The 26429-nt window shown below is 43.7% G+C and overlaps 1 protein-coding gene across 1 annotated transcript in view; it reads right to left on the reverse strand.

Moving 5' to 3' along the window:
- Positions 1-19924, reverse strand: part of CREB3L2 (cAMP responsive element binding protein 3 like 2) — a 114196-nt gene extending 94272 nt beyond the window's left edge. Inside the window, exon 1 of the mRNA XM_065883866.1 lies at positions 19426-19924. Coding sequence (XP_065739938.1) covers positions 19426-19527 — 102 coding nt within the window. The 5' untranslated portion in view covers positions 19528-19924. The remainder of the gene's footprint in view (positions 1-19425) is intronic.
- Between the last annotated feature and the right edge of the window lie 6505 nt (positions 19925-26429).

Consider the following 26429-nt stretch of genomic DNA (forward strand, 5'->3'; position numbering starts at 1 on the left):
TAGGGTTAGATGAGGTGATGAGGGTGGGACTCCAATAATGGGATTAGTGCCCTTAGAAGAAGAGCACAAGAGACCAGAGACTGCTCCCTCTCTCCACCTTGTGAAGACACAGTGAGAAGAAAGCCAGGAAGAGGGCCCTCACCAACATCAGAATTTGCTGGCACCCTGATCTTGGACTTCCCAGCCTCCAGACTCTGAGAAATAAATGTCTGTTGTTCAAGCCAACCAGTCTATGATATTTTATGAAGGCAGCCCAAGCAGACTTTCAATGCCAAACACCATCCACCTGGTCCACTGTAGAGCATAACAGCTGCTGAGACACTGATCCCCTCATTTTTGCCTCCTCTACCACATGGCTCAGAGGCAAGGTTGGAGGATGCCCTCCAGAGCACTATCAGGCACACAGACCCAGCACTGAGGATACTGGCTGCACCCCCAAAGAAGGAATCTCAAACAGGAGAAGCAAAGGAGAAATGAAATGTCGGGGCTACCAGTCAGTCCTAGGAAAAGGAGAGGATTAAAATTGAAAATTCACAGGGAAAGCTGGTACAGAGATAGTGGTCTTTCTGACATGTTCCAATAAATCTGCCCATCGTAACACCCCCTCTGTTTATGGAGGAATCCATAAACACTGTCAACTCAAGGCTGCTCTTCTAAGGAAAATACACCAGGCTACAGGCCAGTGTTATTAAATGGCTCCAACCAGGCAAAGCTGCTTACCCTCAAATCAGTGTTTTTACACACCATCACTCTCCACCAAATAACAGGTCTTTACAAATTCCTGCTCAAAGCCAATGCCTCCAGGTTGCCTTCCTGGCCTGGCTACTTGGTCTACCATTGCCATTCCTCACAGTCAGCACGCATCACACATGTGCCATTGCTCTGGGGGCCCTGCTAGGCTTTGCTTCTCAAGGGCAGGGCTGAGTCTTCCTTGGCTTTTGTGATCATTCCAGGAGACTGGATTCCAGGTTCTGCACTCAGAGGTGGCCCAGTAATTATTGTTGGCTGGCTGCTTTTCCTGAGAAAGCATAATCAGAACTTTGGATACCCATACACACACTGTCCGCATCCCTGCCACTCTCCTCTCCTGTAAAAGGGACTTCTTCATAGCCCACTCACATTCTGGGAAGTTTACACACCCAGGGATGAGCAGCCCAGCCCAGGAGTGCCCCAAAGCGCAATTGGGGTTTTGGGCACATGGAGCCAAAGTAGAAGGAAATAAAGCAATTCCCTTATTGTGGCAGGAGGGGGCTGTGCTTGGCCACCTCGAAGGTCCCTACCAGACCTAGGATCCTATAGGTTTGGGAAAATGTTCTCTTGTGGTGCAGTACACACTGCTGCTTGACCATTCAATGTCCATCTTGCCCTCCCTCCTCACAATCAGACATGCCAATCTTGTTCAAGGTAACAAGGTATCCAGCTAAAACACCTTCCTGGCTTCTCCTCAGTGAGGGGTGGCCAGCGAAACCTAAGAGGAATTCTGCTGGGGACCTCAGAGCAAAGCCTTGGCTTTTCAAGTACAGGTATCACCCTCTTCTGCTTTGCCCTCCCACTTTCTCCCTACCGGGGAGGCCGATGTTATACCTGAGGTAAAGCAGTCATCTTGCAGTCGTGCGGTAATGCCCAAGAAGATAAAGGTCTACCTGCTAAAGATGGCAGAATGAGAAGATTGGACGATCCTGGGTCCCACTGGCACTGTCCAACCACTATGCCAGTCCTAGATGGCCTCGATCTAGACTTCTTGGTTCATAAGTAGGCCCCCTTACATGTTTCACTTGCTGTATTTTAAAGCCAAGTGACATATACACTTGCAATCTTGAAACTTTTGTTTCTGGTTTGCTTTTGTTTTGTTTTGTTTTCTAAACTGGGCACAGGCAGTGGTTTCTCAAAAGGGCAATAAGAAAAAAAAAAAAAATCTACCAACCAGGATATTTTTCTTCTGGTTGGAAAATACCAAAGAACAAACTTCTCCATGAAAATCATCTGTATTTCATGAAAAACCAATGAAGGGCTAACCAGTGTCCCAAATTGCCTGCTGTTTTGCAAATATGCAGCTCCACAGAGAAGCACCGTCAGGTCACTCATTCAAACTTGTTAGCCTCTACAGCTAAGGATTTTTCTCTCTTTGGCATTCACCCCATTATCAGCAATGGGTTTTTTGGTGTGTTTGTTTAAAATAAAAATTATAACTTCCAGAGGGGATGAAGATTTGGACACAGGTTTCTAACATCTCCCTCTCAAAGTCCTACTGAAACTGCCAAAATAATAACAAGGCGTTATGGATGTGGGTCCATTCACATGCCAGAACCTCTATGGACCTTCTGTTAGAATGCTAGCTGGCCCCCACAAAAGGCAGCCAGAGAAAACCAACTTAGAATTCTGCTTCCCAAGCAAGCAGACTGAGGGGAGGTTGCCTTGCTGAACTCTACTTACATCGACTACTATGGAAGGTCAGTTCAGGCCCTGGGTCAGAAGAAGAGCCTGTGGCTTTAACGCGTTTGCTGCAGCTTACCAACAGCGCTCAAAGTTGCACCGCTGGGGAGGTCCAGGGGCCAGGCGGTGCCGCAGCAGATGGAGAGCCCTTTAGCACTACCCCCTGATGCTGTGGGCAGGGCCCCCAGGGGCTGTTCCACATCACGCTTACCATTCCTTCCCACTCTCTTCCTATTAATGAATTCTTAAGCTTATCACAGTCAGACCCAGAAACGCTATTTATATTAAAAAAGCAATGTAAATCATCTCAGTCACAGATGGCTGTTTCAGGTGATGGCAGGAATAGGGAATGGGCCGGCCCCTACATGCCTTTCCTCTTGTGACTTGAAGAATGTTAACACCTGCCACCGATCCCCACCCCCCTCAAAACCTACAAAGAATTTCAGTTCTGCAGAAGCAGGTGCTTGAAAAATCGAAGTGTGAACTCAGTCATGCAAATCAATACCAGGCCTTGAGCCTAAAAAGGTTCAGGTAGGAACTGAAAAAACTTTTTGGGTTTTTTCCCCCCCTAAATGTCATCACAATTAGGCCACATTAGGGTGAAGGTGGCCAAAAGGTACCAACTTCCAGCTATAAGATAAGTAAGTCCTGGGGATGTAATGTACAACATAGTGACTATAGTTAACAATACTGTATTGTGTATTGGAAAGTCTCTAAGACAGTAGATCTTAAAAGTTCTCATCACAAGGAAAAAAAATTGTAACTCTGTGCGATGATGAATGTTAACTAAATTCACTGTGGTGATCATTTTGCAATATATACATATATAAAGTCATGTTGTATATCTGAAACTCACATGTTATATGTCAATTATATCTCAGTAAAACTAGAGAAATAAACAAGCAAAATAGGTCACATTACAGAAGATTTATTCTATTTACTAATTTTTTTCCTTCAGTTTAGAATTCATCAAGCATTTCTTCCTATGCCTCCTTGAAATTACTGGAATAGAAAACTGGAGGGCAGGAACCTACTATCTCCTAAGCAGAGGCCATGTACCCGACATAGAGACAGACACTTCACTTACATCATGTCACTCATCCTCTATCACGGCCTTGTGAAACAACCTCAGAAAGGTACCCAGAGTAGGGAGTGCCAGAACCAGGTCATAAGCCCAGAATCATTCACTCATCCATTCACTTGGCAAATATTTCATTGGCTCCCTATGATGTGCTCACCACTGTTCTAGTAGCTTCCCAACAAGTATGCCTATGGAATGCCCTGAGTGGAGGCTAGAGCACTTGGGCTGTGATCAGCCTCGTTCATTATTTCAATGCCCCAGGCAGATATCATCATTTTCTCTTAGTGCCATGTTGACAGAGCTGGGAAGCACTGAATAAATAACTTGTTGGTGGTGATAAGGGCTATGAAGTCAGTGCTGACTCCAAAATCCCGGTTTTTTTCTACCAACCCTCTGCCCCAGCGGTTGAGTGATCAGCAGACAACAGGACATTCAGGATCCACAGCAGAAACAGGAAGAGTAGGAATCAGAAAGCTGAAAACTCATCGTGTTCAATCCACCGAACCATCCACCTCTCAGCTGGGCCAAGCTTAATTGCAGTTTCCTCCTATAAGTCTGTATTTAAGTCAAAAGGAAACACTGGGTTCCTTTGATTTAAAACCACCTCATGTATACAATGGAGAAAAGACAGCCTCTTCAATAAGTGGTGCTGGGAAAACTGGACAGCCACATGTAAAAGAATGAAATAAGAACACTCCCTAACACCATACACATAAATAAACTCAAAATGGATTAAAGACCTAAATGTAAGGCCAGACACTATAAAACTCTTAGAGGAAAACATAGGCAGAACACTCTACGGCATAAATCACAGCAAGATCCTTTCTGACCCACCTCCTAGAGAAATGGAAATAAAAACAAAAATAAACAAATGGGACCTAAGGAAACCTAAAAGCTTTTGCACAGCAAAGGAAACCATAAACAAGACGAAAAGACAACCCTCAGAATGGGAGAAAATATTTGCAAATGAAGCAACTGACAAAGGATTAATCTCCAAAATTTACAAGCAGCTCATGCAGCTCAATATCAAAAAACCAAACAACCCAATCCAAAAATGGGCAGAAGACCTAAATGGACATTTCTCCAAAGATATACAGATTGCCAACAAACACATGAAAGAATGCTCAACATCACTAATCATTAGAGAAATGCAAATCAAAACTACAACAAGGTACCACCTCACACCAGTCAGAATGGCCATCATCAAAAAATCTACAAACAATAAATGCTGGAGAGGGTGTGGACAAAAGGGGACCCTCTTGCACTCTTGGTGGGAATGTAAATTGATACAGCCACTATGGAGAACAGTATGGAGGTTCCTTAAAAAACTAAAAATAGGACTACCATATGACCCATCAATCCCACTACTGGGCATATACCCTGAGAAAACCATAATTCGAAAAGAGTCATGTACCAAAATGTTCATTGCAGCTCTATTTACAATAGCCCGGAGATGGAAACAACCTAAGTGTCTATCATCGGATGAATGGATAAAGAAGATGTGGCACATATATACAATGGAATATTACTCAGCCATAAAAAGAAACGAAATTGAGTTATTTGTAGTGAGGTGGATGGACTTAGAGTCTGTCATACTGAGTGAAGTAAGTCAGAAAGAGAAAAACAAATACCACATGCTAACACATATATATGGAATCTAAAAAAACATGGTTCTGAAGAACCTAGGGGCAGGACAGGAATAAAGATGCAGATGTAGAGAATGGACTTGAGGACACAGGGAGGGGGAAGGGTAAGCTGTGACAAAGTGAGAGAGTGGCATGGACATATATACACTACCAAACGTAAGGTAGATAGCTAGTGGGAAGCAGCCGCATAGTACAGGGAGAGCAGCTCGGTGCTTTGTGACCACCTAGAGGGGTGAGGAAGGGAGGGTGGGAGGGAGACGCAAGAGGGAGGAGATATGGGGATATATGTATATGTATAGCTGATTCACTTTGTTATAAAGCAGAAACTAATACACCATTGTAAAGCAACTATACACCAATTAAGTTGTTAAAAAAAAACAAAATAAAATAAAATAAAACCACCTCATGTTCCTAATATGTAAACACAGCTGAAACACCAAGTGGTTTTTTGGCTGCTACTTCTCTGCCTCCCTTTCTCATCAAACACAAAAATGTATGTGTATGTTAAGATTGCCAGGGTCACTGGGCACCTTCAGTTAGAGCACGATGCCCTGGAACACAAGGGGGTCAGGTTAGTCTCCATCTAGGTTTGGTCTTGACCTCCTCGGCCTCCCCAACCCACAGCCCCAGGCCTTCCAGCTGCTCCCAAATGTAGGTCATGGGCTGCAGGAGAGTCCTGGAAAGAAAACTTGCAAATCCAGAGCAGAACCAGAAAAACAACTCCTGGCAGTGCCTCAGAAATGAATACTATCTCAGGGTAGGAAGTTCAAAGTCATAGCTACAAAGATCGGCTTCAGGTCCTGTGATTACAAAACAATACAGTATGTCCCCCACTCAATCCCACCCTCCTTTCCAAAGGACAATGTCCAGTTCCTAAGCCATTTGTAAATGGAAGTGGGCAGAGGTTGGGGCGGGGGGCGCATGGAGGGACAGCCTATACACACACACATATCTTTGAGGCTCTTGTGGACCAACCTGGCTTCTTGTTGAAAAGGGAGCTTGGCTGTGACTAATTTCAAAACACAAAGTTAAAGTCAAAAGCTGCCACAGGTAACCCCAGCTTATGAATCCACGTTCCAAAGTTTGCAACAGCAGGATGTTGATGGTGGGGTAGGTTGTGCGTGGTGGGCAGACGGCAGGGAATGTACGGAGACTGTATATTCTGCTCAGTTTTGCCGGGAACCTAAAGCTGTTCTAAAAAATTAAGGCTAAAAGATAAAAATAAAATAAATTAAAAAATTAAGGCTATTTTTAAAAAATTTGTAACACAAGTGCTTCAAACTCACAAGACATATAGTTATTGAAATAACATGATTGAAAGTAATCGGTTCCCCCTCCTACACTGTTGGTGGGAATGTAAGTTGCTGCAGCCACTATGGAAAACAGTGTGGAGAATCCTCAGAAAACTAAACATAGAATTACCATATGATCCAGCAATCCTACTCCTGGGCATATACTCAGACAAAACTATAATTCAAAAAGATACATGCATCCCTATATTCATAGCAGCACTATTCACTATTCACATTTAGGAAACAACCTAAATGTCCATCAATAGATGAATGGATAAAGAAGATGTAGTACATATATACAATGGAATACTACTCTGTCATAAAAAAGAACAGGATAATACCATTTGCAGCAACATGGATGCAACTAGAGATTATCATACTACGTGAAGTAAGTCAGAAAGAGAAAGACAAATACCAAATATGATATCACTTACATGTGGAATCTAAAATACGACACAAATGAACCTATCTATGAGACAGAAACAGACTCACAGAGGTAGAAGATAGACTTGCGGTTGCCAAGGGGGAGTGGGTGGAGGAGGGAAGGCCTGGGAGTTTGGGATTAGCAGATGTAGACTATTTTATATAGGATGGGTAAACAACAAGGTCCTACCTTTATAGCACAGGGAACTATATTCAATATCCTATGATAAACCATAAAGGAAAAGAATATATATATTAAAAAAAAGTAATCGGTTCCCAGTCAGCCAAGAGACCAACTTAACCCATACTGTAGCTGAACTGTGCTGGGTGAATTCTCAACTCGGTGTCACCTCACAGGAGTCTGTTCTGCTCTGGGCTGAGAAGGGCTGCCCGCTTCTCCCTGTGCAGTCAGTCGGAAAGCAGAGTTCTCCTTATTCTCCACCCCCTTGTTTCCTGGGCCCAACTTCAGTCCTGGGGTCAGAGTTCTCCTCCCATTCTTGTTCCTCATCTCCCCGGGAGGGTTGAGGGCCATGAAAGCAACATCCTGGATACAGGGAAACAGAGAGCAAAGGTAGAATCGAGCCCCATAATTCAGGGGGCACAGGGAGGACTGGAGGGTGCCCTCCAGAATCCCCTCTCTAGGTCCTGAAACCCAGGCACTGCTTGGAGCTGCACATTTTCTTCGAAGAGGCATCATTTACTTTAGTGTTCCTTCCACTGGAAAGCCCTCGGGCTCATATTCTTATTACAAAACCATTTGTCCTCACCTGCCCCTATTATTATGTCATTAAAAATGGGGTCAATTTTTTTTTTCTGTTTTCCTAACATGTGAATACCGTTGATGTCTCCGTGATCAAACTTATCTTTGGCAACCACTGGGTCCACTTGATACTTTCTCAGTGGGAAGTCAGCAGAAATATAGAAAGGAAAAGGCCTCAAGACTTCTAGGCATTTGCTAAATCCCAAGTGTCTTATACAGATTTAATGAATCCAGAGACCCTCCTTTTGCATGCCCCAAAGCCTGAGACTCCTAAATGACACATGCACAAAGGGACCCAGGCACAAACTACTCCTCGCTCACGAGAAGGACATCAGGAATAGGTGGATTCAGCGTGGAGAGAAGAATGAAGAAAGGACCTTCATAATTCTGCACAGGCACGGGGACAGTCTCCAAGGCCAATTTTGAGGACTGATTTTACAAAAACAAAAGGAAAGAAAGAGGCACTATTGTACATATTATCTACCATGCATATTTACTCCCAGCACCTGCCCTTCTGCCGTTTCTGTTCTTGCCTGGAAACAAGGCCTGCACTCCCTGGGCACAAAGCCAGAGAGCATGCCCACAGGTCCAGACCCTTGGGGGGACCTCTGCGGCTCCAGGACACGGTCCCACCCTGAGCTAACACCACACAGTGCTTGGCAGGCAGCTGAAGAGCATACTCAGCCCTTCTTTATCTTGACCACTCCATAGCAACCCTCCCCAGGATCCTGGATTTTCCTGGATTTTCTCCACTTTCTCTGCTGATTCCTTCTGAGTTCCATCTGCAGATTTCTCTTCCCCTGCTAACGCCTCAAGTGTCCCCAGGGCTTCGTTCTCAGCTTTGCTCTCACACTCCTCACTCTCCCCCGGACCTCGCTGGACTATCTTATTAGGACTATTGGCTTCATTTCTCCCCCATGAGATTCATAACACCCAAATCTACATCTCCAGACCTTTCTCCAGAACTCCAGACCCATGTTTCCAAATGCCTTTCAGGTACCTCTCCTGAATGCGCCATGAACACATCAGAATCACCATGTCCCAAACTGAGCTCATTATTTCCCCAGCAAACTCATCTTCCTACACGAAGGGCAGCACCGTCAGCTCAGTGTGCCGCATCAGAAACCATGACGCGTCCCATACCCCTCGCACGCCCCACTGCCACCAAGTCTTCACGTCCAGCCCCTAACCCCTTCTTGTATTCATGTTCTGCTCCCTGTCAGGTTCAAGGCCCTCACGGTGCCTTGTTCTACTTCATGGACGAAATAGCCAGCCAGCAGATCATCTTGCTACCATTAATTCTCCCCTCCAATCCACACTTCATAAACACTAGGGTTTCCTTTCCAAAACACACTCCTCTCCCTGTCTCTTTTTCATTAAAAGTCTTAAAAGCTTCCCACACTACTGCCCACAAAAGAATATCCAAATGGTTAACAAAGCATGCAAACCTTGTATGATCTTATCATATCTCCCAAGACTCCCCACAGAGCATCCTACTCGTAACTACATAAAACCACTTGGGATTCCCAGAATCAACTATGACATGTTATACATTCCTACTCTGTATCTGCTGTTCCCACGGCCTGGAGAACTCCTATTTATACTTCAGGACCCAATGCAAATATCACCTCTTCAGTGAGAGGCTCTCCAACTCTTCATCTCCTTCAGATCTCGTTCCACCCTCTGTGTGCCAGAAATACTTTGAACGCAGCTTTAAAGCAAAACGTACACCAGATATTTAATAACTTGTGATTTAATGACTTCTTTACATATCTCCCTTCCCACTCTGCTGGGAGAACCACAAGGTCAAGAATGTATATCCTCCTGCCTAGAACATGCACAGGTTTAGAAAAGCAGTTCATTAAGTTCCTCAAATTGGAGGAAGGACCAGTGATGAGAGATATTTCCCCAGGATGTACAGACGGGAAGCAAGGGGAAGGAAGGAGTTAATGGCCGAATCTTTCAAATGCTATGACTGGTAACCTTGTATTTAAATGTCTGTTTGACACAATTGGCTAGTGAGAAAGCATTTTCATCACAAATCCTTGTTTCCTCCAAGTTTCCTAAAAAAATCACCCTATCAGTTTGAATCCTGCAGGCTTTCTCAGCCAAAAGGAATTTCCCTTTAAACAAAAACTATTCAGACATTTCCAAGATATGAAATGTTAAAAAAAAACCAAGATTTTCCACTCAGACAACTGAAAACTGTTTGTAGATTTTTTTTTCCCCAGACTCCTCTAATTTGCCAAGAAGTCTGAAGAGGGGTGTGTGTGTGTGCGTGTGTGTGTGTGTGTGTGTGTGTGTGTGTGTGTGTGTGGTGTTAAAAAAAAATGTCTCCTACCTCTGTGTCTCTCTGTTTTTCCATTCTTTATTTTGTCTGGGTTTTACTGAAGCAAGGTTTTTAAGTCAGAAAACAGAGGCTACAAAATGCAAAACTATACCCACCAACTGAGTGCCCAAAGGAAAGAGGTAATCAACTGACCTTTGTGGTTCTTGTTTTAAATCCCCCATTTTTTAAAGATCAGAGACTTTCAAGGGTGACAGCATGATACTCAGCACAGAACTTTGGAGTTAAAAGGAACCTCTGGGACCATAATACAAATGCAGCATTTTACAGCAGGATAAACTGAGACGGAGGCTGTGAAGTAACTTGTACTACAATGAGTTTTGCCAAAGAAAAACTCTCTTCCAAGATACTTCTAACAAGAAGCAGGCATACAACTTTGAGTGGCTCAGCGTCACCCGTCTCAATTCTTTAAAAGCTCTTCAGTAATGTCAATAAAGTTTAGATAAATAAATTATACCAGAATAGAGCAATTCAAGGGCAGGCAATTCAACATCAGGCAACTGTAACTGAGCTCGACAGCAGCTATACACACCAGAAAGATCAATGGTACAAGATGTAAGAACTTATATCTGACTTTTGCACTGACCTTCCACTCAGTCCTAGAAAAAAATTAGATACGCCACCGCAGAGCACCAAAAAAGTGCTTCCCAAGCTGAAGAATAAGTATGAACCCAGTCAAAACACAGCCTGCATCTGACGAGTGACACTGACTCAAGAAACAGCTGTGTCCCAGCAATGACTCATGAGCCTCTCTTGGGTTTACACTGCAGGAGAGCTGAGTCACAAAACATCCCCTGAGATAACAGGGGTGCGGTGATAAGGGGGATCAAAGTGTTCTCAGCTCTTCTCAAAGTAATGCATCAGGAAGATTCAAAGGTTACCCAGCCAGAGCCACTCTACAGCTCATGAGGGCCCAGAAGATCTTGGGTCATATTCCAAAGATCTCCCAGCTTCCATCCACAGACAACTAACAGATGTAAAGATCTGAGAACCAGCTGTATTGAAGTTGATGGAGGAGCCCAGGAGAGTGTACAGGGAGAACACAAGACCACGTACCAAACGCTCACGTTTAACAGGTGGTAATGCAGCCAGTAAAGGAGGAAAATCTAAGCCTCCCAGGGTAACATGGGAGCCAAAGCAAGAGCGAGTAACGAGATGAACGTGTGGTCGGTCAGTATTGCCAAATGTTCCCGTGAAGCCTTGCAAGCTAAGGATGGAGAGAAGACTAGTGGATGGGGCAGTTAGAGAGAAGCTGGAGAACCTTCAGGCAGCAGTAGGAACCAGAACATACAGGAGGCAGAAGTAAAAACTGAGGAAATGGGGGCTTCCCTGGTGGCGCAGTGGTTGAGAGTCCGCCTGCCGATGCAGGGGACACGGGTTCGTGCCCCAGTCCGGGAGGATCCCACATGCCACGGAGCGGCTAGGCCCGTGAGCCATGGCCGCTGAGCCTGCGTGTCCGGAGCCTGTGCTCTGCAACAGGAGAGGCCACAACAGTGAGAGGCCCGCGTACCGCAAAAAAAAAAAAAAAAAAAAAAAAACTGAGGAAACGGAGGCCGTAGCTATTGACTACTTGTCTGAGAAAACCTGGCAGTAAACAAGAGAGAAAAAACAAGCGGAGCAAGGAGGGGCAACAGCATCTGGCAAACATGTGTTCAAGGCACAGACCTGTGTTTACAGCACAAGGCAAAAGCTGCAGAGGAGAGGAAATGAAGATGCCCGAGAGAGAATAATTACAGGTCCCTTGTGCTTCCTGAATGATATCAGACTCCTGAGGTGGGGATACCTCTTCCCCAGAAAGAAGACATTTGACTTAGGGGAGAGGGTGAAAAAGTGTGTACACTATGGGCTAGGCAGTGACATGTGAAGAAACTGAGACCCAAAGAGGAGAGGTTACTTGCCCAAGGTCACCAGAGAACCAGTGGCCCTGGATTCCAAATCTGCCTGGCTCGAAGGCACACCCTTTCCACAACGCTGCCTTCAACTCTACTCTAGCGGAAACTGGGACTATGATAGAATCATCCTCTCTCCCATGTGGGTCTCAAAACTAAACAAGAAAAGTTATTGACATCAAACTACCCAAGTCACTTTCATATTAAATTTTCAGACTTGCAGAGGCATTTACAAGCATTTACAAGCAACAAAAGAGACCAAGACCACTGAGCTTATTCATTCTCCAAGACTGCCTTACTCTACATAATTGTGCATCAAGCAAGTATTACATATCTCTGAGCATCCTGTGCTTGGGAGTGTAGAAAAGACAGTCATGTCCCCCGCCTTCAAGAAGCTTGTGTTCCAGCTGAGGTCTCTTTTTTGCTCGAGGTCTCAGATTCTCCATAGATAAAAGGGGCCATCACCTCCTATGTGCCTTGTGGGTAACCTAGACAATTCCATTCAGGGAGAAAATGAGGTCACTTGGAAGAGCCGGAGAACATGTGGTGAGCAGGGAGAAGGGGGAATAGACTCAAGGTTGACACCAATGGTGACTCTCACCATTTCATTTCAGGCTTGACTCTACTGAGGTAGGGAATGTAAACACTACGCCCTCATTCATAAAATCGCTGACAAGCAATTCAGACACTCTGCAGCCCTAGGCCCTCAGTCCTACCAATCTCCCAGCCAAAGCCTAAGGCCATTTGCCCCAAGACGGTCCACAGACAGGTCAGAGCCCCGCAGGGCTGAGGCCGGCAGTTCAAGCCGCAAACAGGCACACTCTGACCTTATCAGTGTTTGCATAGCCATATGCAACTGGAAAAAAAGCTTCTTTGAAAAACGGCATTCAGCTCTCTGCCTGCGGAGATGAGGTTGTGTGGACCTCGAACAGAAAAAGTCATTCTCGTCTTGCACCGTGATCATGATTACAGGCTCAGCTAGTTACCTCCAGCCCTGATATCTGACCCTGACGCAGAGAGCTCAGATAATATAGTTAATTCTACATTTCCTCATTCGTGAGTTGGGACACAGCAGTACCCCCTCCATGATAGCCTTTGCATGCATTGCAGAGATATTCCATGCTTAAATGTTTTAAAATATTTTCCATTTGCTAGCCCACCCTTGTGAGAAAAACAGCCATTTGCTAAATGAACACACGTTTTAGTGAAGGAAAGGTCTGCCAACTCAGACTATTTGACTAATGATCATTTACACATGGTCATGCTGGTTGAGGCTCCAATAGCTCCTCCATTCCCACATGACTAATCTAAGCCAATCAGGTAAATCCCTTTCCAGCCATTGGTTCAGAAATGATGATGTGATCCCATCCTTGACAATAGAGCTCGAAGAGAAATCAGCTGGTAGGCATCTAAAAAAAGTTTCTTCCATCTTAAAAAAGGACACAGGGAAGACACAACCTCTCTTCTCCCTTTGGATATTGTCATTTTTATTTGAACACCTGAAACTCATATGGATGTGAGCTGCCTTCTCGTTGCCTCCAACTTGAAGATGAAACCTGCCTATGGATGGATGGAATCTAGGTCCATGCTGAACTGAGCAGCTGCTGAATCAGCCAAACATGTAGCTATACTTTTAGGCATCTTGCAACGTGAGAGAATAATTCACTTATTGTGTAAGCAACGTGAATCGGTTTTCAGTTACTCGCAGCGGCAAGCATTGTCATTTAATTCAATTATTAATCTAGGTGCAGTGCCTCATTTCTCCTGCCAGAGCGACTTCACATCAGAGCTCAATGGGATATTATCACTCAGGGATCACTCAAGAAAGAGGGCAAGTACAAAACTCAGTACTGCCCTCTCATCTTTCAGAACTGTGCCCAAGGCCACCTTCCCCCAACCCGTGTTAACACAATGAGAACAATTTCAGAGACAATCATCTAATTGAGTCAAAGATTTTTCACCAAAACCATGAAAATTCTTTAGATCATAAGCTAAATCAGCAACATATATGCAAGGCCGCCTTATGAATAGGGGCCACAGGCAGAGGGGTAGTGAAAGCTCCCCCCAGCTCCCCAAATACTCCTCCCCTACTACCTGGCTATTGCCTAAAGTTCTCCATTTAGAGGTTCAAGAAATTATTGTTAAATATAAACACCCATTTAGGGGTCATACGTTTAGCTTTACTAATATTGGAATTTTTAGTGTAAGCTTAAATATCTTTCCTGAGAACAAAATTAAAGAGGAGGGGCTTCCCTGGTGGCGCAGTGGTTGAGAGTCCGCCTGCCGACGCAGGGGACGCGGGTTCGTGCCCTGGTCCGGGAAGATCCCACATGCCGCGGGGCGGCTGGGCCCGTGAGCCATGGCCGCTGGGCCTGTGCGTCCGGAGCCTGTGCTCCGCAACGGGAGGGGCCACAACAGTGAGAGGCCTGCGTACTGCAAAAAAAAAAAAAAAAAAAAAAAAAAAAGAGGAGGAGTTGGAAAGAGAACACCATTACAGCGAGCAACGTGGGGTCCAAGAAGCGAGGGAAACATGAAAGGAGTGAAGGTGAAGAAAGGTGAAGTAGGGCCTTGAAGACAAATTATACTGACTTCACAATTCTGTCTCCTACTGGGACTCATTACCTTTATTCAATAGGTGGAGGTCAGGTGACCAGAAGTAATGATTTCTCAAGCCACAAGGACCCAGGGTCCCACTCAGAATCTGGCCAGAGGCCAACAATAGGAGGTGAACATCAGACCAAAAGCTCCCATATCCCACGGGAGCCCTATCAAGTCTCTGGGCCACCGACAGGAAGGGGAAACCACCAGCCTCTCAGATCAGCCATCCACCTTCCGGCAATCACGATGGATGTGGAAGCCAGATGGCCTTCACATCTGCTCACCAGGCAGGTGGAACCTACCCTTAACACCCCACCTACCACCCTCTGGGCTCAGTCATTTCATTTTAAGAACCAATTGGATATAAAATTTAAGCGCATAACCACTAATAATTCTACAAAGAACTGGATTTACATGAATTTAGTATTTAAAAGAAGCAGAACTAAATTAGGAGGTTGGAATTAACTGATACACACTACTATATATAAAATAGATAACCAACAAGGACCTTCTTATAGCACAGGAAGCTATACTTAACATTTTGTAATAACCTATAAGGGAAAAGAATCGGAAAAAGAAAAAAAACACATATATATATAAATGAATCGCTGGGCTATACACCTGAAACTAACATAATATTGTAAATCAACTATACCTCAATAAAATAAAATGAAATACCAAACAGAACCTCTGTCATTATCTTTGCAAAGAAAAGGTATCCTATTGTATACCTTAAAAAAAATAATCCTTGCAAAAATTGATAAAATCCCTCTTTTCCAGATTGCTAAACTGAGCTATAAGAAAATTACCAAGAGCACGAAGTTTGTCATACACAAACCACTGTTAATCCTCCATCCTCAAAGCCCTTTTCCAGCAAGCACTCCTGCTTCCTCTATTCATTACCCAAGGCCTCCACCAACGCTGGTGGTGTTGAGTGAGCACCAGAAACCCCTCTCTCCCCAAGGAAATGCAGGCTAAAATTACCTCTAGTCCAGTTTTATGTGGTGTCTTTAAGTTGTCATTTTTCATTTCCTAAATACTTTCAGGAGGTAAAAGTTTGAACAGTACGAAAGGGATAGTGTGTAAGTAACTCCCTCTCCCTCCTTCCCTCTCTTGACCTCTAGTCCCTCAAGTCCCCTTACCAGAAAAACATCAGCCATCTGTTTCTTGAGCATCCGCCCAGATATAGTCAGTGCATGTAATAATATACATAGATAAGATTTATAGACTGTTTTGCTCCTTAAATTGCAAAATCCCACAGTAAATTCCCAGAAATGTAATTTGCGCACAGAATCTTACAGGAAACACAACATGAATGTTAGAAACATCCAGCATCCTGGCAGGTTTAGGGGAAGGGACAAGGCTTCTTGCAATGATTTGAAACCATAATATATACACTCCTCATTTTTATATCTGCCATCTTTTCTGAAACCAGTTTTAGCTTGTATCCACTCTAGAAGCAATAGCTTTCCTAAATGTACTACTCACTGATTTAAAATTATATCTCATCATCTGTATGGGAACTATTTTTTCAGCTTCAAGAGGAAGCCCAAAGCTCTAATAATTCAGGATCTAATGAGCAAGTCCAGATTCGCTCTGTGTGGTTCATTATTTTATAGACTTTGAAACTGTCTCCTCTAAGCCTCTGTCCTTGTGGACCCAGAAGTTTTCTTCAGAACTAACCAAATGAGAAAAACACTGCTCCTGATGGCTCACAGAAGGCGCCTCGGAGACATGACAATCCCAGCCTCGGGCAACTTCTATATTTTTAAAATCAGGTAGGTGACAGTTTTGCTAAAACAGGGCATTAGCAATCATGCGTGTGGTAGCTAAATCCCTATTTAGAGCAAAGAGAGTGATCATGCTAGGAAGGGTTGGTGGCCCCACTGCCACCTCAGTTAAATATTAGCTGCCCTCAGACTCAGCAATTTCTGACTCCCCATCCTCTGACTCAGTTCCTTTTAAGTCTGGATCCTTCATTCATACAGCACAGTGGGCAAGAGCTTGGGCTTTGGAGGCAGGTAGACTTGAGTTTAAATGACCTTTTACCAAGTCACTTAAACTCATTAAGCCTCAGCTTTCTTATCTGTAAAATGACTCCTTCACTGGATCATTGAGATATCCTCTTTTTTTTTTTTTTGGCTGTGCCCTGCAGCATGAGGGATCTTAGTTCCCTGACCAGGGATTGAACCTGTGCCCCCTGCAGTGGAAGCTCGGAGTCTTAACCACTGAACCGCCAGGGAAGTCCCACTGATACATCATTTTTGTAAAGCACTAAGTACAATGCCTTTCATGAGGACCAGCTACATAATCTATGGGACCTGCTACAAAATGCAAATGTGTGGGCCCTTGTTCAAAAAATATTGAGGATCTCAAGATGGTGACAGCAGAGCATCAAAGTGTGGGGCCCTGTGGGACTGCACAGGGGGCAGGCCCATGAAGCCAGCCCTCCCTTTCAGATAATAAATATACAATAGATGGTAGCTATACTATCTTACCAATTTCCCAGCTTACATTTGTACCTTACCCTCTCTGCAGGCTCTCCACTCCCTATGTGATGCCTAATCCACTCAACTTGGAAAGTTTCACCGGGCCATTCCAAAAACAGGCACTCTGCCTCAGAAGTAACCTGCATTTTTACAAGAAAAAAACCTGACAAAAATGGGGGGATCTAAAACAGAAGGTGATGTTACCATAAGCTCATGCCAGACACACTCCCACCTTAGAGCCTTTGCTGTGGCTTTTCATCCTGCTGAGATAACCTTCTCCCCTACTTCAGGCCTAGAGTGTAAGCTGCTCAAGGTCAAGAATTTTGAGGGTTTTTTGGTTCACTGATGTATCCCAACTGCTTAGAACAGTGTTTCGCACATAGAAGCTCTTCCATAACCATTCATTGAAGGAACAAATAAAACGTGAGTGAATGCATCATCAGGCCATCCTTTTTCCACTTGGAGGTCAGGTCATTTCTCATTATGGACAAATGGCAATAATAACCAGCTCTGCAACTGGATACCCAAGAGAGTTCAAGAAACAGATGGGAAAGTTATCTATTTTCAAATCTCTGCCAAACTCCCCTTAGTTTAGAAGGAATATAACCCAGTTGTCTGTGCTACCAAATCCAATACGTCTTTCAACACTAATTCATATACTCAGTTTGCGGGCCATGGCTTGCAGCAATGACGAGTGGCATTTTATGTGAGTGAGCTGCCCAGAAGAGAAACACATCCCTAAGTGGCATACATAAAAGTAATTTAAAAAAAATCAAATTAGAAGAAAAATAATCACCCATCACTGCTTCATTACAATGACATAGAAAAACTAAGCCCTTGCTACCAGAAGGAAGGTAGTAAGGTCTCTACCCCTGAAACTGTGCATAAAGATGTCAGTTAGAGCCAGTCCAAGCTGTCCTGCCTGAAGTTAATGTCACAGTCACGGGTAGCATCTCAAACCCTGGCATAAGATCTCAGAAATGCAAGTCATGAGGCCTGAGAAAGGGAATGTGGATGCTGGGCATAATTCATCCCACCAGCTGAAAGACAACCCAAAGCATTACAGCTGCGGGATGAGACATTTTCACAGTACTCGTGAGAACAAAAGAGAAGAGCTGCCCCTCGCAAATGGTTAAAATGTGGCCTATGTCAGGAGAAACATCTGGAGATACTATGAGAAGATATTTGACGGCCGGCGTTCTCTGAGCTCTGTCCTGGCGACGGGAAGCACATCTGGGCCCCCAATCCAAAGGCAGCCCATGTGGTGTCCTCGGGACAGACTCAGTGAGCAAAGCCCAGAAGATCACACCACACATCTGGCTTTTGACCCGGCATGAACTTGCACTACCTCTCTGCCCCGCACTCGGCATGTTTTCAACAAGCCATTCTCAGCCACCACAAATGCCTTGGTGGGAATCACAGGGAGGCCCTCATCCCTTTTCCCAAAATAACGTCAGCCAGAGGCAAAGGCCAATGGGGTGGAGCCTGCAGGCCATTTTGCAAAAGTTTCAAATATCCTGGCACTGACTCCATTAAAAGAATCACGAAGGGGAAATAGCCAAGCCTCTCATTTTCTCATTAGTGTCTCTCTCTATACAAACTCTGCATTTGTAAAAAAGAAACAAAGAGATCTCACAATAAAGTCATATTATCAGTGCTGGCTGTTGGAAACAAAATTTCATTTTGCAAATTTAATACCAAAAACTTGAAATTGAAAACTTTATAAGAAATGTGTGTGCTCTGTGACAGTTTAATGCCCAAAGGGATCTCTGAGGCATAAGACTGAGCAAGGAACTGGTGAGCTGTCCCACCTTCTCCAAAGCCTTTCTGAAATATGCACTGCCTCAGATTTTCCATTCTCCTTTGCTGATCTTTCCTCTGAAGAAGGAGGAAGCAGATTTCTTGGCTGAACAGTTAAAGGAGCCAAATAAAGTAGTCTTCCTCCTAATATGAAGGGGCCTTTTTTCAAAACACACACACACACACACACACACACACACACACACACACACAGAGGTATACTTCCTAAAATTCAAATAAGGTAGTAAAGGAAGGGAAAGAATATGACAGCGAAGGAAAGAAAAGGCTACTTTATTTTGCCCAGTTTTTAAAAAATCTTCCCACAAAAATTAGTAGCAAACTAAACAGAGGCAGATTATCAAAACATCTACGCCTTCCCCTGCTTTACAGCGCAATAGGAAATGATATAGCATATGTGAAAAGCCCTCGGGGAAAAGAGTATAAGTTGCTGAAGGAATACAAAGCGTCGTTACTATTATCAAAAGTTTAAAAGAGACAGCGGCCCACCTTCACTGTTCAGCTAGAAAAACCACACCTCTCCCCAGATCTCTCCATTCTGGGCATGCTCTTCCCAAATGCTTCCTTCCCAGTTCCCTGTCCCGAGCAGTTCCTTTCATGACACTTCCCCCTCTTAAGCCGCCCCTTCGCCGCCCCGCCAAGTCCTCACCGTGTGATACATGAGAGCCTCGGTTTCTCCGGGCTCTGACAGCTCGCTCAGCTTGCGGTCCCACTGCAGGACGCTCTGCTCCCCGCTCTCCAGCACCTCCATGGTGGTCCGAGGCGCGCTGGGCCGAGGATGCTGAGGGCAGGAGGGGAGCGGGTAGGGCGGCCTCGGAGGGCGAGATCCGCCTCTGCGTGAGTGTGTGTGCGTGTGTGTGCGTATGCGTGTAGCTTATGCACTTAGAAAGGAAAACGTTCGCTCCTCTGCCTGAGAGAGAATTGCCAAGGGCTCCGGTTCAGCGTCCTCGGAGACCTGAGAATCCCCAGAGGAGACAGACTGTCTAGAGATCAGACCGAAGGCTGAGGAGAATAGAGCAGGGTGTGTATCCAAAATAAAGGCAGGAGATCAGTACTCATCCCAAGAAAAGCCCTTCTCAATAAGCTCACTTTCCACTACTGCTCCAGACACAAACTTTGAGATTCCCCAGGGCTCCTCAGCTCTGCTCCAGGACACAGCTATGTCTCCTCCTCCCTCCAGGGCGGGGACCAATCGGATGCTCACTTCTCCCGCCCTACCCAATCAGAAGTCTTTCTCTCCGTCCAGAGGCAGGGGCAGCGAGAAGTCTCCGCCCAAGCTTTGGAATGTGGGCGGGCAGCGCCTTTGACGTCACCGGGGAGCTACTCCGGTTTTACTACCGCCGGCAGCCGAGGTCTGCGGCAGCAGACAAATGGAGTGCTTGAGCCCAGGAGTGATGGACTGGGGGTGCAACCAGTGAGGAAGGAGCGCCTGGGAGGGACAGCCAATCAAATAGCGACAAGAATACATTTTATAAGAGGGAGGGTGCGCTCAGTCGCCTGAGAATCCAGAGAAATTAGCGCGCGCGTCTAGAGGAAGAGAGTGCTGCTGGGAGCGCCGATTTACGTACTGTCCTAAATATTTTCAAGTAGTTTAGCTCATTTGAGTCTTTCAGGATTTTTAAAAAATAAGTCACATATTACACACAAATATATTTATATTAGCACATATCTGGCAAATTGTAATTGCTTGTGCTTCAGGTTTTTCTCCTGCTTTCTGTTAGGCTCTTCTCCTGACGTGTTTTTTATGGGCCCTCCTTATTCTATTTTTTTCTTATATTTACCCAACAGACATTGTCGAAAAGAGCCAACGGCTTCCTTTTCCAGGTCATAGAGATTTTACCTCAGTGGAAGAGTCAGACAATAAACAGGTAAAGAAAGAAACGTATAATGTCAGAAACTGGTAACTGCTGTAAAGAAAAATCAGAGAAAGGTAAGAGGATGGGGCAGATAGATGCTATTTTAGATAGCAATCAGGGTAGGTGACGTTTGGGAACAGACCTGAATGAAATGAGGTTTGGGGAGAAGCTGGTGTTTTACAGACAGCCAAGGAGACAGGTGTGGCTGTCGACTGAGGTGCCAGGGAGTGAGTGAGGGGAGAGGTGGCCTGAGAGATGGGCAGGGGACAGACCACCAGGCCTGCCTATATTGGGAAAGAGATACACTCTTCTAAATTATTTTCCCTCAACTTGTGATTTTTTTTCCTCCTTTTTTTTTCTTTTTTTAAATTAATTTTTATTGGAGTATAGTTGCTTTACAATATTGCGTCAGACTCCTTTTAAGGAAACAAAGTGCTTGCATATATAGTTTGCTCATTTTAAATGTAAGGGAGTCTTTGCCAGTTGTCTCTAGAAGTTTCTTACAGTGGCACATTCCGGTATGGAGGTGTTACTTTGTTCCCTTCGCAAGTATTTTTTGGTGGATAGGGTCAGTCCAATTTTGTCTTAGAACTCTATGGTGTCTTTAAGTGGTAGTTTATTGTAGAAACTGTTCCATTTGTCTGGTCCTATCTCCTGGGTCGTTGGAGAATATTTTAATGCGTAAGTAGAAATTCTAGTTTACGGGCCCCGTACCTTCCTTGTATAATAGTTTTCTCATTTTTCTCTTAGTCCTTGGTTTTTATTTTCCAGTCTGCTACCTCCTTCACCACATCCTTTTCATAGATCACCTTTTCAATTTTTAGCAACTTTTTCCATTTTTCTTAGCATAACACTCAACGTGAGCAAGTGAGGTAAGAAACATGTACACCCTCCTTCAACTGGGATACAAGCATGTATCTGTCAAACATTTCTGCCTTAGGCAACGTCAGTCCCTGGTTTTGCCCCACGTGGTTGGCAGTTTCTAAGATGCCTCTGGTGATCCTGCTTCCTGGTGTTCACACCCTCTGAAACTGCCTCCCCTTGAGCGTAGGCTGAACCCGGGGCCTTCCTTCTAGCAAAGAGAATGTGGCAAAAGTGACGGAATGTCAAAAAATATTCTGGCTCCTGTCTGGCTCGTTCTCTCCTCCTCTCGTTTGCTTGCTCTGATCTGTGAGCTGCCCTATGGAGAGGCCCATATAGCGAGGAACTGAGGAAGGTGTCCAACTAACAACCAGCAAGGAACCGAGTCCCTCAGTCCGATAACCCAGGAGCAACTGGACCCTGTTAATATAACCACTTGAGTGACTGTGGAAGCAGATCCTCCCCGAGTTGAGCCTTGAGGTGACTGCAGCCTTGCGAGAGACCCAGAGTCAGAGGACTCAGCTATGCCATACCCAGATTCCTGACCTGCACAAACTAAAGGTAAGAAGTTTATATTGTTTTAAGCCACTGACTTTTTCCTTCATAAAATCAGTAACATAATAATTGGTTTCCTAAATGCTTGATTAAATTTATCTGTATTGCCATAGTAATATAGTCATGTCACAATTCCTACATGGTTTTTCAGCCTCCTTTGTTGCATGTATGCTTCTCCCATTCAAGGTACGAAGACTTCTCACCAGCACATTTCTTGTTCTACATCTTGAGTCTAGAGTTTGTCCCTTCCCCTAACATAATTAGGACTTAACAATTTAGCTGACTTTTTTTCCAGCTTCTCTGGCATCCCTTAAAAAGTAGCAGCACTCAGGAATTCCCTGGCGGTCCAGTGGTTAATACTTGACGCCTTCACTGTGGTGGCCCAGGTTCAGTCCCTGGTGGGGGAACCAAGATCCTGCAAACTGCATGGTGCCACCCAAAAAACAAAAACAAAGTAGCAGTGCTTGCTCCCCTGTCTGGTTTTGGGTTTTGTTTTGTTTTGTTTTTTAGAGATATAATTGACGTATCACACATTAGTTTTAGGTGTACAACATAATGATTCGATATTTATATATATTGTGAAATGATCACCACAGTGTCTAGTTATAGCCACCATGCTGTATATCATAGCCCCAGGACTTATGTATATGTATTTTATAACTGGAAGATTGCCTTTTGATTCCTTTCACCCATTTTGCCCACCCCCAACCCTGCCATGAGTTTGCTTGTATGTTTGTTTAGACTCCACCCAAGTGAGATTATACAGTATTTGTCTTTCTTTGTCTGGCTTATTTCAGTTACCATAATGCTCTCAAGGTCCATCCATGCTGTTGCAAATGCCAGGATTTCCTTCTTTTTTTTTTTTTTTTTTTGTGGTATGCGGGCCTCTCACTGTTGTGGCCTCTCCTGTTGCGGAGCACAGGCTCCAGACGCGCAGGCTCAGCAGCCATGGCTCATGGGCCCAGCTGCTCCGCGGCATGTGGGATCTTCCCGGACCGGGGCATGAACCCGTGTCCCCTGCATCGGCAGGCGGACTCTCAACCACTGCGCCACCAGGGAAGCCCCAGGATTTCCTTCTTTTTAATGGCTGAATAATATTCCAAGTTATACATATACCACATTTTGTTTATCCATTCATCCACTGATGGACACTTGCTTCTGTGTCTTGGCTATTATAAATAATGCTTCAAGGAATGTGGGGGTCAGGATATCTTTTTGAGTTACTGTTTTCTTTTCCTTTGGTTAAACAGCCAGAAGTAGAATTGCTGGATCATAGGATAACTGTATCTGTAAGTTTTTGAGGAACTCCATACTGATTTCCAGAGTGGCTGCACCAATTTACATTCGCACCAACAGTGTACGAGGATTCCCTTTTCTCCACATCCATGCCGTCTCTTGTTTTTTCTTGTCATTTAACAGCTATCCTAACAAGTGTGAGGTGATATCTCATTGTGGTTTTGATTTGCGTTTCCCTGATGACTAGTGATGTTGAGTACCTTTTCACATTCCTGTTGGCCATCTGTATATCTTCTTTTTTTTTTTTAAGTTATTTATTTATTTATTTGGCTGCATTGGGTCTTCGTTGCTATACCTGGGCTTTCTCTAGTTGTGGCAAGCGGGGGCTATTTGGTGTGCAGGCTTCTCATTGAGGTGGCTTCTCTTGTTGGCGGAGCATGGGCTCTAGGTGCATGGTCTTCAGTAGTTGTGATACATGGGCTTAGTTGCTCCACAGCATATGGGATCTTCCCGGACCAGTACTCAAACCCATGTCCCCTGCATTGGCAGGCGGATTCTTAACCACTGTACCACCAGGGAAGTCCCTGTATATCTTCTTTAGAAAAATGTCTATTCAGCTCCTCTGTCTATTTTTTAATCAGATTTTTGTGTGTTTTTTGCTATTTAGTTACACAAATCTTTTATTTTTTGGATATTAAACCCTTATCAGGTATGTGACTTGCATCTATTTTTTCCCATTTAATAGGTTGCCTTTTCATTTTGCAGTTGGTTTCCTTTGCTGCACAAAAGCCTTTTGGTTTGATGTAGTCTCAATTTTTAATTTTTGCTTTTGTTGCCTTTGCTTGGTGACAAATCCAACAAAGGTCATTACCAAGGCAAATGTCAAGGATCTTACCACCCATGTTTTCTTCTAGGAGTTTTAGGGCTTCAGGTCTTATGTTCAAGTCTTTAATACATTTTGAGTTAATTTTTGTGTATTATGTAAGATAGCGGTCCAGTGTCACTCTTTTGCATGTGACTGTTCAGTTTTCCCAACATCGTTTGTTGAAGAGACTGTCCTTTTTTCATTGTATATTCTCAGATCCTTTGTCATAAATTAATTGAACATGTATGCATGGGTTTATTTCTGGGCTTTCTATTCTGTTACATTGATCTGTGTGTCTGTTTTTATGCCAATACAATAATTTTTTGATTATTATAGCTTTGTAATGTAGTTTGGAATCAGGAAGCACGGTGCCTTCAACTTTGGTCTTTCTCAAGATTGCTTTGGCTATTTGGGGTCTTTTCTGGTTCCATACAAATTTTAGGATTGTTTGCTCTACTTCTGTGAAAAATGCCATTGGAATTTTGGTAGTGACAGCATTGAAACTGTAGATCACTATGGGTAGTATGGACATTTAACAACATTAATTCTTCTAATACATAAATGGAATATCTTTCCATTTATTTGTGTCTTATTCAATTTCTTTCATAAGTGTCTTACAGTTTTCCGTGTGCAGGTCTTCCACCTCCTTGGTTAAGTTTATTCCAAGGTATTTTATTCTTTTTCATGCAATTGTAAATGAAATTATTTTCTTAATGTATCTTTCTGATAGTTCATTATTAGTGTATGGAAATGCAACAGACTTTTACAATTGATTTTTGCATCCTGCCACTTTACTGAATTTGTTTTTTAGTTCTTAGAGTCTTTTGCTGGAATCTTTTGGGTTTGCTACATATAATAGCATGTCATCTGCAAACAGTGACAGTTTCCTTCTTCCTATCTGGATGCCTTCTATTTCTTTTTCATGTACCTGTTGCTCTGACTAGGACTTTCAATATTATTTTGAACAAAAGTGGTGAGGGTGGGAATCCCTGTCTTGTCCCCGTTCTTGGAGGAAAAGCTTTCAGATTTTCACCATTGAGTATGATGTTAGCTGTTGGCTTCTCATATATGGCCTTCATTATGTTGAGGTACATTTCCTCTATACTCACTTATGAGATTTTTATCATAAATGAGTGTTGAATTTTGTCCTTTTGAGACACCTGCACCTTTTGAGATGATCATGTGATTTTTGTCCTTTATTTTGTTAATGTAATATATCACATTGATTGATTTCTGGATATTGAATCATCCTTGCATCCCTAGAATAAATCCCACTTGATCATGGTATATGATCCTTTTAATGTATTGTTGAATTTGGTTTGCTAGTATCTTATTGAGGATTTTTGCATCTGTGTTCATTAGTGATATTGGTCTGTCTTTTTCTTTTCTTGTGGTGTCCTTGTTTGGGTTTCATATCAGAATAGTGCTGGCTTGGTAAAATGAGTTTGGAAGTATTCTCTTTTCTTTTATGTTTTGGAAAAATTTGAGAAGGATTGGTATTAATTCTTCTTTAAATGTGTAGTAGAATTCAGCAGTGAAGCTATCTGGTCCTTGACTTTTGTTTGTTGGGAGGATTTAATCAAAATCAACTGATTCAATCTCCTTATTAGTAATCAGTCTTTTCAGATTTTCTTTCTTCCTGATTTAGTCTTGGTAGGTTTATGTTTCTAGGAATTTATCTATTTCTTCTAGGTTGTCCAATTTGTTGGGGTATGTTCACAGTAGTCTCTTAAGAGCTTTTGTATTTCGGGACTTCCCTGGTGGTCCAGTGGGTTAGACTCCGCACTCCCAATGCAGGGGGCCCGGGTTTGATCACTGGTCGGGCGGGGAACTAGATCCCACATGCCTGACGCAACTAAGAGTCTGCATGCCACAACTAAGAAATGCACATGCCACAACTAAGAAGTCCACATGCTGCAACTAAGAAGCCTGCATGCTGCAACTATGATCCCGCATGCCACAACTAAAAGATCCTGCATGCCACAACGAATATCCCATGTGCCACAACTGAGACTCTGTGCAGCCAAAATAAATAAATAAAAATTTTTTTAAAAAGATCTTTTGTATTTCTGCATTTACTTTAGTGTTCTCTCCTTTTTTTTCTTGGTGAGTCTAACTAAAGATTTGTCAACTTTGTTTATCTTTTCAAAAAACCATATCTTAGTTTCATTGATCTTTTCTGTTGTCTTTGAATTCCTATTTTGTTTGTATGTGCTGTGATCTTGGTTATTTTCTTCCTTCTACTAACTTTGGGCTTCATTTTTTCTCCTTTTTTAAATT

This window comes from Phocoena phocoena, chromosome 9, assembly GCF_963924675.1.
Source record: "Phocoena phocoena chromosome 9, mPhoPho1.1, whole genome shotgun sequence".
NCBI lineage: Eukaryota > Metazoa > Chordata > Mammalia > Artiodactyla > Phocoenidae > Phocoena > Phocoena phocoena.